Source organism: Bubalus kerabau, chromosome 9 (assembly GCF_029407905.1).
Source record: "Bubalus kerabau isolate K-KA32 ecotype Philippines breed swamp buffalo chromosome 9, PCC_UOA_SB_1v2, whole genome shotgun sequence".
Classification (NCBI taxonomy): Eukaryota; Metazoa; Chordata; class Mammalia; order Artiodactyla; family Bovidae; genus Bubalus; species Bubalus kerabau.
This window is the reverse complement of record NC_073632.1, coordinates 49,201,292-49,218,967: the sequence shown is the minus strand read 5'-3', so window position 1 is coordinate 49,218,967 and position 17,676 is coordinate 49,201,292. Positions and strand designations below refer to the sequence as shown.

Here is a 17,676-nt window from a genome sequence, read left to right as displayed (position 1 = left end):
CTGAATGGTCTAACAGGAGAAAACAGAATTTAAGCCAGAAACATAAATGGGGTGCTTTTCACAGTCAACACAACAGTAAGCACAAAAACTGCCGACCGGAGGCCTAGACTTGAATCTACCGCTATCACTCACTAGACCTCGGGCCTATATTTCCTCTCCTGTGAATAGGGATGCCGGGGTGGCTTCATCAGAGTGTCAGGGACGCTCAAAAAGATAATACACAGTGAAACACTTTGTAAACTCCGAAGTGCTTCACCCGTGCAAGGTCTTAATAATCGCAGGTTTAACATTCGTTGACTGCCACATGCACAGCACTTGAAATCTATTTTTTCAGTCTTCACAACTATCACAAGACCTAGCTAGGTACTATTATTCCCTCCGTTTTACAGATGAGGAGAGACTGGGAGGGTTAAGCATCTAGTTCAAGATTACATTGAACCTCAACTTGAACCAGTAAATCCTCAATCTTACCCCTAAACACTAAGCTGCCCTTTCTGTGTACTGTTTAACAGAGGCGCTAATCTCACACGGGCTCAACGAACGTGGTTCCGTAAACTGCTAATTTAAAAGCAGATGCCTTCCCACCCCGGCTCTTCCACGCGGTCCCCCTCGCCCTTTCTGGCCGCACCTGACACTCTCTGTCCCTGCCTCCGGCCCTCGCCCACGCTGCTCCCACTCCTCGGGCCGCTGCGCCCACGCCTCAGCGTTTCTGCGCATGCGCTGGGAGGTCTGCGCAGGCCCAGTGGCCGAGCGGCGCCGGGGGACCTGTCAGTCCGTCCTCACCCAGCCCCACCCTGCTGAGCCCCGCCTGCTCTCCTTCGCGGCTGAGGCTACTGCCTGCGGAAAAACTGGAGGACGAGCGGAATCTCTGCAGTTGTTAAACTTGTCTCCAGCGCTAACCACAAGGTACTTTGAGTCTGGCCGGAAACCCCTTTCCCTGCGCCCACTCCCAACTCAGTCTCTGGTCCACTCTGCCTATCCAGCAGCTACCTGGCTCTGCAGGGAGGCGGCCGAGCCGCCCGAGTAAGTAGTTTGTGTACGGTTACCATGGAGACGCAGGCCGGCCGGCCGGGAGGAGCAGGCTGGCAGACCGACGGGCGGGCAGGGTGAAGATGCTGCGGTGCTCTGCTCTGGCCTGGACCTGTGGAGGAGTCGGGGATCCACTGGCCGTGCGGGAGGTGAGGCTTCCCTTGCAGATTCACCGGGGACCCCTTCTTCTGTCGTCGCCTTTCTGTCCCTGGATCGGGGAGAGAGGTGATGAGAGTGAACTGTGCTTGCTCTCGGGGTCGGGTCTCGGATGTCTTTATTTCTATACTCTGAGGTTTAGCCAAGCGCGTAGTGCTTAGTTGAAACTCAATAGTATCTGTTGAATGAGAGAGTGATAGACAAAGGGACTTTGTTTAGGCAGACAGTGACCGAGCCAAAGTCACACAAATTGTACCTGGGCTCCTCTAGGCAACAGATAGGGTCTTAAATAAATAAGCGTATGTATATCAATATACGTTAAAATATATCATATTACATATAATGTCTTTTATCATCCATTCCTACTAGCATCACAGCAGACCTTCTGTCTCATCCTTATTTAGAATTATTTTACGTGGTAGAAAAGCAAGTACCACACCTTATTTATATCTTATTTTGTAGATTTATAAAATTCTGATTGTTTTGACACAGCTTATAGGCAATAAAATTCTTAAGATTCTTTTCTCACAAAGCAGAATACCGTGGTTTAAATTTTAAAACTTTAAAATATATTTAAAAAAAACACTGAACAAATGGCATTTCCTTTCTTTTGCAGTTTCTTTTTTGAAATGCGACTTTTCATTCATGAGAAAATTAATTGTTGTATCCTTTTATCACATAGCTTTGGGACAGTAGTTAACATTTTTTAAGGGCCAGTCACCATGCTAACCCACTTTATGTTAATTACGTCATTTAATTTTCAAAACAGCCCTATGAGGCAATTACTTTTTACAGCATACTTTTTATAGATGAGGAAACTGAGGCTTAGAGATGTTAGAAACCTTGCCCAAGGTTACACAGCTGCATCCGGTCCCACCACTTCATGGGAAATAGATGGGGAAACAGTGGAAACAGTGTCAGACTTTATTTTTCGGGGCTCCAAAATCACTACAGATGGTGACTGCAGCCATGAAATTAAAAGATGCTTACTCCTTGGAAGGAAAGTTATGACCAACCTAGATAGCATATTCAAAAGCAGAGACATTACTTTGCCAACAAAGGTTCGTCTAGTCAAGGCTATGGTTTTTCCTGTGGTCATGTATGGATGCGAGAGTTGGACTGTGAAGAAGGCTGAGTGCCGAAGAATTGATGCTTTTGAAGTGTGGTGTTGGAGAAGACTCTTGAGAGTCCCTTGGACTGCAAGGAGATCCAACCAGTCCATTCTGAAGGAGATCAGCCCTGGGATTTCTTTGGAAGGAATGATGCTAAAGCTGAAACTCCAGTACTTTGGCCATCTCATGCTAAGAGTTGACTCATTGGAAAAGACCCTGATGCTGGGAGGGATTAGGGGCAAGAGGAGAAGGGGACGACAGAGGACGAGATGGCTGGATGGCATCACTGACTCGATGGACGTGAGTCTGAGTGAACTCCGGGAGTTGGTGATGGACAGGGAGGCCTGGCGTGCTGCGATTCATGGGGTTGCAAAGAGTCGGACACGACTGATCGACTGATCTGATCTGATCTGATCTGATTTGAACTTTAACTCCAGCATCTAAGCATTTAACCACTGCTTGTTTGGATGCTCATATTGTCACAAAAGTCATTCAAAATCATGGTAAAGTTCTTGAGTATTTGATTTGCAGGAAAAAAAAGAATATGGAGATGACAAATCTTTCTCCTATTGCTAACACCCTGATAGTGCAGTGTTGCATTTAGCAAGAAGGCTCTGTTTCAGATGACTGTTAACAGCAGAGGTAAAGACAGATGTTTATAATTAAGTATAAACTTATAAAAGATGACTTACAACCTTTCCCCTAACCAATAAGAAATATTTTGTTTGAAAAGGTCTCCAGTTTCAAATTTCCTTCTGTTGGTGGTGTTCATCCCCTAGAATTTCTGTGGACATCATAAAGTCAAGACAGTGATGCAGGACAGAACTCAGCTGCTGCTTTCCCTTTGTAGTCCACATCTCCTTCTGTTTTCTTTTAAAAGATCACCTTGCCCTCCCAAGGGTTGCATATCCAGTGTCATTTCTGTCCCCTTCCTGCCCTCTCAGATGCCAGATCCTGCTTCTCATGGTTCTCATGTTCTTGGTGCCACTTACTTGTTCTCATCTCTCTTCTTACCTCTGTTTCACCTTTACTCCTATACTTCAGGCTTTTAATACCCCCATCCACTAATCATGATGTTTATCAAGTCTTACTCCATGCTGAGCAACTCAAAGTGAAAGCAAGAAAGCAAAAGGGGATTAAGTTTGATCTCCTATGGCCATATAGCATCAAGAATCAGATGCCACTTGAAATAAAGCCCCATATGTTTTCTTAATCCACTATAACAAATGCCTCCAGTTCAGAAGCCATGCAACCTCCATCTGGATGTTTTCTAGCTAGGGTCTATATTTGGAGTCCAGTGATTACATAAATGCCAACTTTAAGCTGCGCTTCTCATGAAGAACAGGCTCCGAGCCTGGTGGGGCAACACCAGGTGTGCAGGCAGCTCTAGCCCGGTGAGGGAGGAGACCACAGGGGACCTCGTGGAGTATGCGGGAGGGACCCCTGACTGAGGCTGGGAAGGTGGGAGAGGCTTGTCCAGGAAAGCTTTCTTGAGGACCTCTAGGAGATAGATGGGTTATATAAAAACTGCCTGATTTTGTCCTTCTAGTTTTTTCCATCCTGCCCATCCCTGCCATCATTTCATGCCACAACATCTTTTAATTTGCTTATCAGCTTTTATTTACTTTCTTGACCTGCCATTCAGGTCTCTCCCTGCTACAACTCCAGTCTTCACTTCCAGGGTTCCTTCTTATCCAGCACACAGCTGGTGCATCCTTGATACTCTGCCTTGGTTCACTCGTTGACTTGGCTAGAAACTCCTTCTCTACTCCAGCCTCAGTGTCAGCCATTGTCATTTGCTCAAATTTAGACCATTTTCCAGAACCCAGCTCAAACATCGTCTCCTCCAGGAAGTCTACCTGTCACCTCCCAATCAGAAATCTCTTTCTCCTTCCTAATCACATAGTAGTTTATCTTTATTTACTTATTTTTTTTTTTTGTCCCCATCAGTTTCTACCTTGTATTAAAAGCATGTGGGCATAAGTAGGGTTGATACTCAGCTGGTTCACACCAAGAAGTCTATTCTGCTTGTGAAGACATGTGCATGTTTCTGTGTTGGTGTGTAAATAGCTGCAGCCGTGAGGCCTCTGAGTGTCCCACCTTCCACCAGCGCATCTAGTGGGTAATAGTTTGAATATCTTCAGCTCTGGGAACATGTGTGCATGTGTGCAATTGCTTAAGACTTTATCCATCTCACAGAATTAAGTGAGATGATGTACTTGAGAGTACTTGGCACACTGCTTGGTATTAAAGTACATGTTGAACTAGAATTAGTGGTCCTTGCCTGAGAGTGAAGACAGTGTTTATTCCTGTTTGTATTCCCAGAGATCCAAATGGAGGAAACAGCTAAATGGATTTGTTCCAGTTGTCAGGAGAATTTTTGTAAAGTTAAAATTTCTGTAATACTACTGTGTTATGGCTCAGGCATGCTTTATTGTAATAGACGTACTGATCATTTTTTAAATTGGCAAAAACCATCTCTAATAAGAATTTGCAATTTAATAATGATAAAGAAAATACCCCCTCAAACCCACTTCTGACTCAGTTCACTTGCATTATTGAACATTTCCATGTTTGATTTGGTTAATACTATATTAATATTGATAAAATAGATTAACTGTGCAGATACTACATTATTGAAAGGGTTTCTCACAGTGTAACTGCTGAAGTGAGAGTTGCAGAGGAGAGGAAAAGGGAGAAAGTCAGGTTAGAATTGATGGTAAAAATTTACAGACAAAAAGGTTTTTAAACCCATTATGTACATCGTTTCCACTGGTATTATATATATATATATATATAAGCATTGAATATTTTTTAGTGATGAGTCTATCATATCATATTAGAAATAAATGTACCAGGCCTGCTAGTTTTTGTTGTTCTAATGTACATAATTCTGGAGACCTTGCTTACATTCAAATGCCTATATCAAAAATTTCCAGAATAGTATTGCTTATCTAGTAATTTTTTTTTTTTACTGTTTTTACTTTACCCTCTGGCCTTTCCCTGTGAAAAGAATGGCATATTGTTTGTAATTATCATTATATTCTTTCCTTCAAAAACTCTCAGAGTGGATAGAACTAAACAAATGTTCTTGTTGCCTGTTGTTAAGTAACACCTTAATGTACAGAATCATAATATAGTAAATCCTCTTTGGCTGTCTAAGGAGTCACCTGTTGATTCTACTTACAGAAATGGATTGTTTTCAGTTTCCTTGGATATATTTCACAAAACTTTCTTTTTTTGCAGAAGTTATTCTAAAATTGGGCAACAGAAATATATGAATAATTTTACAGACTTCAGTCTCCCAGAGATACATTTTCAGAAGATTGGTTTTTCTTTTATTTTAAATGAATGAATACTTAATACCATGTAGTAATTAGAATTAAGTTTTTAAAATCTCAACTGTTTTAAAGTGTAAAGCTGTCAAAGTTGTGTTGCCAAGTTAGCCAGGCCTCTGTGCGGCACACAAGCATTAAGAAGAATGTGTAACCTCAAGGGATGGGATGGTGGGGTGGGAGGGAGGTGCAAGAAGAAGGAGATGTATGTATACTTATAGCTGATTCACACTGTTGTATGGCAGAAACTAATACAACATTGTAAAGCAATTATACCCCAATTTTTAAAAAATTTAAAAAGAGGGATGTGTATCCTCATGGCCCTTGTGCGTGACTGTACCTCTTTAACTGAGGTTGGTGTCTTGGGAAAAGATCATTTGATATTTTGTTATTTATTCATGTAGGACATTAACTCAAACTGAAGGCAGTTTGAATCAACTCATTCAGATATATCATAGGCGAATGTAAGGCTGCACCTTTCTACAGTTATAAAAGCTAGTATGGTTTGGAAAGAGACCGCATCTGACTAACTTGAATCTTACACTAGCATTTTGTGTGGAGGGCATGGGAAAGAAAGGGCGACATCAGTGAAGCAGAACCACATACTTCAGTTAACACAGCCTTGCCTGCGGATCTCCCATCTCTAAAACGATCGGAGACCTTGAGATGGTTTTCCCTTCTAGGGTGTCTTCTTTCACAACTTATCTTCTTTCTCTCCAGGTTTAACTTTCATGCCGTGTCTCCTCCCTGCTTGTCATTCCCTCAATTGCATGTATTTCTAAGGCATGAATGTGCACAGCAGCCTATTTTTTTGTTTGTTTTTTTGAAAGCTCTTCTCCCATCCTGATCTTCAAAGTGTAACTGCCTGGTCGATTTTTAATTAAAAGTTGTGATTTTTTTTTTCCAGTTTAATGTACAGGGATGGTGTAAGTGTGTATCCTTTTTGGTATTTTGTGCCCTGTATATGCAGGGTGTGGTGTCTTCCTGAAGAACATTGTACTTTAAAAGGAAAGATGCTGTCTCCAAATGATAAAAAGTTAGAAAAGCTGGATCCATTTTACCTACCTTCACTGTCCAAGCAGAAGACCAGTGCAGAAATCATAAGTGAAGCGCGAAATGCCTTACGAACTGTTAGGACCCAAAGACCATATACACCACGGGAAGACCAAAGAACACTATTTGGGCCTGCATCTTCAAGAACACCAGAAAACAGACCTCCATCCTCCTTCAGGTATTTAGCTCTTCTCTTGTCTATACCCTCAAATGTGTATATTCACCAAATGACATTTTCCCTTAATTCTAGGTTCGGATAGTTGCTTTCCTAAGTTTGACTTCTGCTAATTATATCTGTCCAAGATTTCTAAAGATAACTCCAGACCTTGGGTCCAAGAAGTTGGCTGTGGTTGGAAATGGTTAATAATGGTTGTTATACCAACTTTATAAAGTCATGTGAACAAAGCTTTAAAAAAATCACTATATACATTCCATTTTTTAATTATTCACTATTTTTAATCATCCTAGAAGCAAGAGAAGAGTTATTAATAAAATGTTTAAAGTACTATGATTTTTAAAAATTCTGTCTTCCTCAAGGCTTATGTGTTGAATGCTTTCACTTGTTGTGGGGTTAGAGTTAACTAGTATATACTAGAAATAAAAGAAATGATTATTCACAAACTTGCTTTCTGTTCCATCCCCTGTGCTAGCGTCCATGCATCCAGTTTTGAGTTCTCTGATTCCAGGCCCATCTCTGGCACACGTCTCAGTCCACTGGAGTTTGTGAGTACTTTATATTACCATGGGGGTCGTGAAATAGAATTCACCACAGTACTTGGAATCAGCATGTATATTCTAAGAGAATGATCACATAGACCTAAATGTATTAATAATTTAATATGAAATAAAATTCTTTTATGTCTTTCCAAATATAATCGTTAGTACCTAATGAAACGCTTTTATTATCCACCGATAGTTTGATAGGGCTTCCCAGGTGGCTCAGTGGATAAAGAATCTGCCTGCAGTTCAGGAGATGCAGGTTTGATTGCTGGTTCGGGAAGATCCCTGGAGGGAGGGCATGGCAACCCACTCCAGTGTTCTTGCCTGGAGAATCCCATGGACAGAGAAGCCGGCAGGCTACAGTCCTTAGGGTCACAAAGAATGAGACACGACTGAAGCAGCTGAACATGCATGCGCTTATAGTTTGATAACGAAGAATTTTAGAAATATATGATAACTGGCAAGCAGAATGTTTCACAATATTTTTAAAGTTATGCACGTGTATTATATTTTCAATAGTTATGTACACAAATAAATTATAGACACATGTACATAGAGTCAAAAAATAAAACACCCTCCAGCAGTCTCCTGTCCCCTTATTTTTCATTCTCCACTCCCCAGTGGCTTTCATTTTAAACTCTATTGGCGCATTTTTTTTTTCTGGTATTTATATCTAGATTTTTAAATAACGCAGTGTCTTGCTGTTCTCTGACTTGTAAGCTTGAGGAATTATCTAATGACTTCCCAGTAGGAAAGAGGAAGATTTAACTCTTGTCTGCCTCCAGTGACTCCTCACAGCACATTCACCGTTTCTGTCTCCACTGCCGCTCACTATATAGATACAGCAAAATTTTGGTTAGAACCCTATCCACTGAGCCACCTGGGAAGCCCTATCAAACTATCGGTGGATAATAAGAGCGTTTCATTAGGTACTAACGATTATATTTGGAAAGACATAGAAGAATTTTATTTCATATTAAATTATTAATACATTTAGGTCTATGTGATCATTCTCTTAGAATATACATGTGATTGTATGAATTCTGTTCATAGCTGAGCCTTGAACTAATGATTGGTGATGATTACTTCTCCTTATCTATACCACCCTTTGTTTTCCCTGGTGTTAATAGTTGCCTTGTGTTAATAGTATTATATTATTATTGTTTCAGTTCTAAATTCTTCAGGCCTAAACTTCCTTCATATATGCAGGCACATGAGGTATTTTTTGATTCATCTCCTTGGAGAACTTTCCACAATCCCTTCCTCTAATACTTGTCCTGGCATCTTGCACACAGCTCACTCCTGTTTCCAGTACTGGCTTTCCTATTTCCTGTGTCCCAAGTCCTCTTCTGTCCTGATTTACTCTTACTTTACCGGAGTACTCCCTCCAACAGCTTCTTGAGAGAGGACATATGGGAAATAAATTATTTGAGACCTTGGTTGCTGCTTTTTCTCTTTGAAAGTTTGTAGGATTTTTCTTTTTGTTCTCAGTGTTCTGAAATGTCCTGTTACTGAGCCCTTCAGATGTAAAATCTAGTGGCCTTCAGCTCTGGGAAATGTTCTTGAGTTATTTTGATGTGTTTCCCCCTCTTGTCTGTTCTGTTTGCCCTTTCTGGAATTTATTATTCAGGTGTAGGATCCCCTGGACTTGCACTTCAGTTTTCCTATTTTTCTCTTTTCTTTTTCCCATCATTTTTTGAATGGGACTTTGTCTTCTAATCCTTTTGTTGGGTCCTTTTCATTTCTAGGATGGTATTTTTAATTTCCGAAAGCTTTTCCCCCTTTAAATTATCTTTTTCTTAGTAATGGTATTCTGTTCTTATTTCATGGCTGTAGCATCTTATTGTTGTTCAGTCACTCAGTCATGTCTGAATGTTTGCGACCCCATGGACTGCAGCACTCCAGGCTTCCCTGTCCTTCGCCATTTCTGGGAGTTTGCTCAAACTCATGTCCATTGAGTCGGTGATGCCATCCAACCATCTCATCCTCATCCCCTTCTCCTCCTGCCTTCAGTCTTTCCCAGTATCAGGGTCTTTTCCAGTGAGTCAGCTCTTTGCATCAGGTGGTCAAAGTATTGGAGCTTCAGCATCAGTCCTTCCAATGAATATTCAGGGTTGATTCCTTTAGGATAGATTGCAGTCCTTGCAGTCCAGGGGACTCTCAAGAAAAGTAGCATCTTTTCTTAGTATATTAATGGTAGTTTTGGTTTTTTAAGTGTTCTTTTAAAACTTCTGTTGCTTTTGTGTGTATATATGTGTCTTCAACAACTGAAATTTATTTTCTCACAGTTTTGGAGATTAGAAGTCCAAGATCAAGGTGCCAACGCTGGTGCTTTCTTGCAGCTTTTCTCCTTGGCTTACGGACGGCCGTCTTCTCCCTGTGTCTTTACATGGTCTGTCCTCTGTGTCTCTGTTGCAGTTTTGTTTGTCTTGGTCTCTCTTTTTTCTTATCAGAGATTCTCCTCTGATAGCTCACGCTGCTTATTTGGCTGTTCTTATTTGAGAGTAGAAGCATGTGGAATGGGTTGGTCAATCCCTAGCTGATACCTACCCGAACCTACAGTTAGCGGGGTTTGACTGGGCTGTGTTGTTTATAAAACCCTCAACAGCATATTTGTTTAGGGCTTTCCCTGTGAGCTAGTTAGTTCTCTATAAAGTTTTTCTTGGAGGATAAAGCCTGAGTGCTAACTATTGGGCTGTACTTTCCCAGCTTTAATACCAAAGAAAGAGCCCAGAGTCAACAACAAAGACATCAGTTATAGGGGGCAGTTTCCCTGGCTCATTGCATGCATGCTAAGTTGCTTCAGTCATCTCTGACTGTTTGTGACCCCATGGACTGTAGCCCACCAGGCTCCTCTGTCCATGGGATTCTCCAGGCAAGAATACTGAAGTGGGTTGCCATGCCCTCCTCCAAGGGATCCTCCCAGTCAAGGGATCAAACCCACATCTCTTATCTCTCCTGCACTGGCAGGCAGGTTCTTTACCACCAGAGCCATCTGGGGAAGCCCAGGCTTGTTAGTTACCAGGGAAACCAGCAGAGGGGCTGCCCCTCACTGCCAGTTTGATTAACTATCAGGTGGAGATATTCTGATCTAAAGATTAGAAAGGTTACCAGCTTGGAGGGAACAAGTAGGAAGATCTGTCCTGTGAGTAGAGTGCAGGTAAAATAGATGCTATTCTGGCAGGGGACGTAGAGAACAGTCATGTTGAGTGGCCTGACCATAGACCAACTCCCAGGAGCCGAGAGGAAGAAGGTACAAATGCCTAGCATTCACTGCATAAACATCCAGTTAATATCTATGTTTACATTAAGTACCCTGACCCTCAACAGTGCCTGGTTAGCCAGAGACACTGTTTTACCCTCTCTGGACAACAGCCCTCCCATCTGTTCCTGGGTTCAGTAGCCTGACTGCCTGCAGCTGGGAGGGAAGGAGTTACCCAGACTTTCAACCAATTCTCCTTATTTCAGACACATTTTTTTCAGGTGGATATTTCAGATATTTCAGTACCTGGTGATACCAGTTCCTTAGACTTTCATAGAATTAGTGTGTCAGTCAAGCAGCTTCTCAATTTTTATTACTGTTTATGTGTGTGCATGCTTGTGAATATGTTTGTGTGTATGTATGTTTGCTTTTGGTGAACTGTTTTAAGGGAAGTTGTAGTCCTTATAAGACTTCATCCACAAAAATTTAAGTGTGCATCTCATATGAATAGGGACAGCCTCCCACACAACTGCAATGCTATCATCAAAGCTCAGAAAGTTAACATTACTCAGTAGTGTTATTTAATGTACAGTCCATATCCAAATGACCCCAGTTGTTTCAAAATGCATCTTTTATTCCCAAATACTCATCAAAATGCCTCTGTGAGGAAGACTGTACTTGTTCTTATATTGCAGATGACCAAAAATAAGATACCAAATTGGCAAGCATGAACCAATGTGCAATAAGTACTTTCTCAACCATTGTTGACACGTCTTCTTGCACCTACAACCTTGGAAACCACTTGTTTTTGAACCAGCTACAGCAAGAGGGCCCCTGGAGTGGTCAGTCTGCCTTGTTGCTAAGTGGCTCTCCATTCTACCGTTCTGCTGTTTGACTCCCATGGTTTATTTTTTAATATTGCTGTAATTTTGGGGGACTCGCTCAATTTGAGCCTACTCTTTCCTACAAATCTCAGTTTCTAGAGTTCACTTGGTCCCTGTTAAGCAGAGATAATGTTGGCATTGCCCCTGTTTGAGGTCACTGCAATTAAATTCCTTTACTGTAGGATGGTTGGGTGCTATGTGCAAAGTCAAAGCAGGTGAGGAGTAACTCTGTTAGTTTGAATTTTTTCTTTTGGTTATACTGAATTATGTAAGGGTCTTGGACATATTTCCTTTCAAACAATAAACTTTGGTGCTCCTAGTCAAAAAAAAACTCTGAAAGCGACCTCATAATTACCTCCCCTTCCACTTTCTTTCCTCCTTTCCACATCACCTTTGAAAGAATTCTTTGGTGCTGCAACCACTAAATTAACAAGCAGGAAGGAGATCTGGAGCAATGGGAGCCCAGGGAAAGGGAAGGGAGTAGTGACCCCTGGAGGCTGGGGGTGGGGTGGTGCTTACTTAAGTCCCTTACGGATGCAGTTGCTGAATTTGTAAAGACCTCAGCAATTGAATTTCAGCCCTTTTTTGATCTGGGATATGTTCTCGGGCTGGTTTGCCTTTTAATAATTCCTCAACCAGCAGTCCAGCAGGGAAGAGGGACCTGGGAAGAGCAGCCCATTCCAGTTCCTGCATTTAACAAATCCTCTCAGCTCTTCACACTTGTACATTGATCCTTCTCTCTGTTTCTCCCTTCCTGTCTGTCCTGTGCCCACGGCTCCTCCCCGGCAGCCCCCACCATAGCCTTCAGCAGGAGTGGGCTGTCTACACTCTGGGCACACTGGGCTTGGCTCACTCACCAGGGTTCCCATTGGCACCTGTAATCCTATAAGTCAAGGGAAAGAAAGTGAAGTCACTCAGTTGTGTCTGATTCTTTGTGACCCCGTGGACTGTAACCTATCAAGCTCCTCCATCCATGAGATTTTCCAGGCAAGAGAACTGGAGTGAGTTGCCATTTCCTTCTCCAGGGGATCTGCCCGACCCAGGGATCGAACTCAGGTCTCCCGCATTGTAGGCAGACACTTTTACTGTCTGAGCCACCGGGGAAGTCAAGTAAAGGGAAAGCACTGCAGCTTGCAGTATGCCATGAGCATTTATATACACCCACTATGTAGGTGAGCTGCAAACAACTTTCTCTTAGTATTTCTCCCCTTTCTCACAGCAGTTCTGAGATGTGGGGCTGTTGTGTGGTGGTAGTTATTTCATCACTATTGTCAAAACAGAATTCTCCTTATGTTTATGAAACTTATAAAACCTAGTTATTTAAGTTCCAAGTTGGGCTCCCCTGGTGACTCAGTGGTAAAGAACCCACCTGCCAATAGAGGAGAAGCGGGTTAGATCCCTGGATCAGGAAGATCCCCTGGAGAAGGAAATGCCAAGCCACAACAGTATTCTTGCCTGGGAAATCCCATGGACAGAGGAATCTGGTGGGCTACAGTCATAGGGTTGCAAAGAGTCAGACATGACTTAGCAACTGAGCATACACATTTTTTATTAAACTTTTTGTTGACCTGTAGAAAAGACACAGATCATAAGAGTGCAGCTTCATAAATTTATGCAAACTCAACATACTAGGTAACCAGCACTGAAAAGGAAATAACATGTAGTTTCCAGCATCCCAAAACCCACCTTCCCAGGGTAACCACTGACCTGACTTCTCACAGCATAGATTAGTTTCAGCCAATTTTTATATCTTATGCTGTGCTTAGTCACTCAGTCATATCTGACTCTTTGCAGCCCCATGGACTGTAGCCTGCCAGGCTCCTCTGACCATGGGGATTCTCCAGGCAAGAATACTGGAGTGGGTTGCGATGCCCTCCTCTAGGGGATCTTCCCAACCCAGGAATGGAATCTAGGTCTTCCACATTGCAGGCAGATTCTTTACTGTCTGAGCCACCAGGGGAGCATTCATATCTTTTATAGTATTTAACAAGTAGAACGAAACTGAATATATATTTTAAAGAGAAAGTGACTTAGGAGCCCATATGTCCCTATGGGCTGGGGGAGATCCAGGGTAAGAAAGTGCAGAATGAGAATGTCAAATAGTGTTTTTTCTTTCACTATTTCTGAAACAAATGGTGACGTTACTGCAGTGAGTCGCATGCTGAGAGTGACAGAGGAGCCCAGAGAACCTGTGGAGAAAATCATAGTAATAGAAATGCACCTACAATTGCCACGTCCAAAGGCGGTGTCCTTGGGGGAATTTTTAATATGTGCTCGCTTTGGGACTTCCAAGAAGGGTTGGGGGTGGGTGGGGTGTGCGCGTGCGGGTGCCGTGGCTGTACAAATGAAATCATGGTGACTTTCTGAGGTTGGAGACCTTGGACCCCCTTTTCTAGTCTTCATGAAGAGTGGGACTTCACCTTCCCAGCTGGTAATCTGGAGGAGCTAGGTCAGAACTTGGTTAAGGCTCCCTTGCCCCCATGCTTGGATGAGAGTCAAGGACAGCCAGATGCCTTAAATGTCCTAGACATTTTTGTCTTCTTTGATTGTGGTGTTGTATGACAGTAGTCTTTTGGTCTTCAGGGACTCTAGCAATTTTCTCACCCAGGACAGATCTTAAATTCTGACTTTCCCAGTATTTGGGTTGTACCCCCGTCACTGGCTTGTATCTTGGCACAGAACTTGAGGGAAGTGGAGTTTTTAAGTGAAGATTTAAACCCACTTGCAGCATTCTCTGTACTCTAAAATAAAGTGAATTTTACAAGAAAAAATTTTACTCTTGTGCTTCAAAACAGCCATTTTGCTCCACAAGGTGAAAGAACATTTTGTAGAACCTGGTGTGATAGAAACTGGTGGCTTGTTTCATTTTCCCTTGGAGAATTAAAAATGCTTCACACATATCACTTTGTATTTTAAATAGTCCAGAGAGATATATGTTTAAATGGGGTGAATAATTTAGTAAAGGTCAGTAGTAAAATGGAACTAATTTTTATTATACAAACAACGACTAATTTTTCACTAGGAAAATGATACCTTTTATCAAGGAGCAGTTAAAGGGATTTATCTTGCCATCCAGATACAATTAGGTTATTCTGTTTGGGTAGAAATTCGCATTGCAAAGCCATATTTTCTGTTTTATAAGATCTTTTATTTAGTACCCCCAAACATTTCTAATAGTTAAAGAATCTGTAAAATCAGCCATTTACTTTATCTGCATTACTGTTTTATAGACTTCTCAATCTTTGTTTCAGATTCAAGGCGCCTACAGAGCACAGACATTTTGAGATAAGAAAACCTTGAATCGACATTCAGTACTGAGATTATCCTTATGTATTTCATCTTTCATAATTACATGTAAAGCACTTATTGTCCTGTATCATACTCTTAGCTTTGTTGTTAATATTAGTTTCATGACTTAAGTCACATTCTTATGAATATTTTGCAGTAAATTAAGGAGACTAAAAAGTGAAGGGACTGTTAAATATAACATAATTTATACAGACAGGTGAGTGTTGTCTCCTTCAAAATAGACCCCTCTGGATTCAGGATCTGTTTTTCAGCAAGGTTGCATCAGGGTCTATGGCATTAGCTTTTGAGACTTAAAAGTAACTTGGAACTAAATTTGGTACATACATAGAGGGTGAGCAGCTTACATAGTGAGGGAGCTAGCATTTCTCAAGCCTCCGTAACAGGACTTGTCTATACTTGAGTGTCCCTGCAAAAAGGGGGCTACTCACTCCATGTGATAGATGGGCAAGCTCATAGAAGTATATGGCCTGCCCAAGTTCACATAACTAGTAAGTGGGTTTGATCCCAGTCAGTGACTCATCCTGCCTATTATGCTGATTATTTGTTTTTTTCTGACTATGTTTAGAAGAATGTATCTCTATAGTCATAAAACTGATTTTTTTTAGGGGGGGTCTGGTTTATGAACCGATTACGGTTGCAAATGAACAGAAGGATGTAAAAATTTTTTTGAAAAATGTCTTATTATTGAAATAAGCAACTTAAGAGAACTCTGATAAAGATGTCTATCCTATTAATGTATATGAGAAAACCAGCATTTGAAATGATGTGTCATATGATAAATGAGCTCACCCATTTTCCAAATTATCTGACTTGAACTTCACACTGGATTTTTAAAAAGAATTTGTTGATTAATCTGTTGGATTGAGAGTCACTTTATTTATTATGTAAGTGATTTCAGGAACTTTAACTTGATTATTTTTGACTAGAGAGCTGGAAGCATTTGCTGCCATAGATTACTCTTTCATAGACAGATAATCCAGATAGAGTAGGGGGAAGGAGGGACCACCAGGCAACACTAAAAGTGGGAGTCCAGGCCTCTGTGAGGTTGTGGCCCCAGGTTGGGTCAGAGGTCACTGCCATCTGGAGGTTAGACCTGAAGGTGCTCTGGGTGGTTACAGGTATGTTTAAGTCTTTAGGGAATTGGAATTTTGCCACTAATGTCCCTTTTCTAATGGTTGTTGTTGTGTTCGACTCTTTGTGACCCCATGGACTGCAGCATGCCAGGCTTCCCTGTCCTTCACTATCTCTTGGAGTTTGCTCAATCTCATGTCCATTGAGTCGGTGATGCCATCCAACCATCTCATCCTCTGTCGCCCCCTTCTCCTCCTGCTCTCAGGCTTTCCCAGCATCAGAGTCTTTTCCAGTGAGTTGGGTCTTTGCATCAGGTGATCCAAGTATTGGAGCTTCAGCATTAGTCCTTCCAGTGAATATTCAGGGTTGATTTCCTTTAGGATTGACTGATTTGGTCTCCTTGCTGTCCAAGGGACTTATCTTCTCCAGCACCACAATTCGAAAGCATCAATTCTTTGGTTTTCAACCTTCTTTATGGTCCAACTTTCACATCTGTACATGACTACTGGAAAAACCATAGCTTTTACTATATGGACGTTTAGAATTTTTAAGATGTAGAAAATAACACATTTCATAAGTCCAAGACTACTGCTTGCTCTTTTGTGATTTATTAGCCTAAATTATTTAAAAAACTTTTATATTATTAAAAACTACTTTTGTGTAGTCCAAAATACATAAAGGTTGTATTTATATTTCACATAGTTCTTGGTTGCCCAGTACATGTTTTCTGAACTGAATCAGATCGAACACAAAGATTTACAAAGTAGGTTAAATGTACTATACCATATTTTATAGTCTCTTAATTAGATTTGTTTGCTGGCATGGGTAAACCTTTTTTTTTTTTTTTTAAATATACCAAGAAGGACAGTAGAGTATTTAATACAATATAACTGACAAAAGCAATGAAAAAGTGTCATATACCTGATGCATTGAGATCTAGCATCAGGGGCTGGAGAGAAGCCCTGCAGGAAGCCGTGCATTCCTCTGGAAGTGTCAGGGTCAACTCTGGGTGGTGAGTCTCATTCAAGACAGAAACTCATGCCAGTCGTTTAAAAAAAAATCTCTTTCCAGAAACCGAAAGCTCCAGCATCTCCTGACACAGTGGAAGATTTCTGCCTTTCCTTTCCTAAACCGCCAGTGGACCCCGCGAAGATTAGAAGAATAAGCAGTGCCCGGGCGCGTTTATTCAGGGCGGCCTCCCAGGGAGCTCTTCTGCCAGCCAGGACCCTTCTTCCCACTCAGTGTAAGGAAAACCTTTAAAACGTAATATACTTTAAAACCTGGGGGCAAACATGTTTCTTGAATTTACACCCAGGAACTATGTGTATATGATTTTTTACGTTAACTAAGACTTAGTATCGTGCAAAAGCTGGTTAAGAAACATTTGTATATTTTTCTGGGTGTCTATGAAGAATACCTAAATATTAGGTTTTTTTTTTTTTTTTTTTTTTTAATGTTACTTGGTAGAAAAAGAATCTTAGGATAAGTGTTTTTTTAGTGAATGAGTTCACCTACACTGGAAGTAATTTCTAAATTAGAATTCCAAAAGTTGTTCATTTCATTAGGCATATTTAAGATTTATATAATGTACACTCATGAAAATACCTTTCTGATCCCATGTGAAAATTAGAAACACAACTTGAATGGGACTTTTCCTACAGCCCCAGAAATGTTGGCTGCTGCTGCTGCTAAGTCACTTCAGTCGTGTCCGACTCTGTGCAACCCCATAGACGGCAGCCCACCAGGCTCCGCCGTCCCTGGGATTCTCCAGGCAAGAACACTGGAGTGGGTTGCCATTTCCTTCT

The 17,676-nt window shown here is 41.4% G+C and overlaps 1 protein-coding gene across 5 annotated transcripts in view; it reads left to right on the top strand.

Moving 5' to 3' along the window:
* The first annotated feature begins 733 nt into the window (after positions 1 to 733).
* ARMC2 (armadillo repeat containing 2) overlaps positions 734 to 17,676 on the top strand; it is a 120,453-nt gene continuing 103,510 nt past the window's right edge. Inside the window, exons 1-5 of one of the 5 annotated variants that reach the window (XM_055535242.1) lie at positions 817 to 906; positions 984 to 1,178; positions 6,540 to 6,863; positions 7,336 to 7,408; positions 16,943 to 17,114. In XM_055535242.1, coding sequence (XP_055391217.1) covers positions 6,544 to 6,863; positions 7,336 to 7,408; positions 16,943 to 17,114 — 565 coding nt within the window. In that variant the 5' untranslated portion in view covers positions 817 to 906; positions 984 to 1,178; positions 6,540 to 6,543. The other 4 variants (XM_055535241.1, XM_055535240.1, XM_055535243.1 and 1 more) reach the window with 4 other exon arrangements.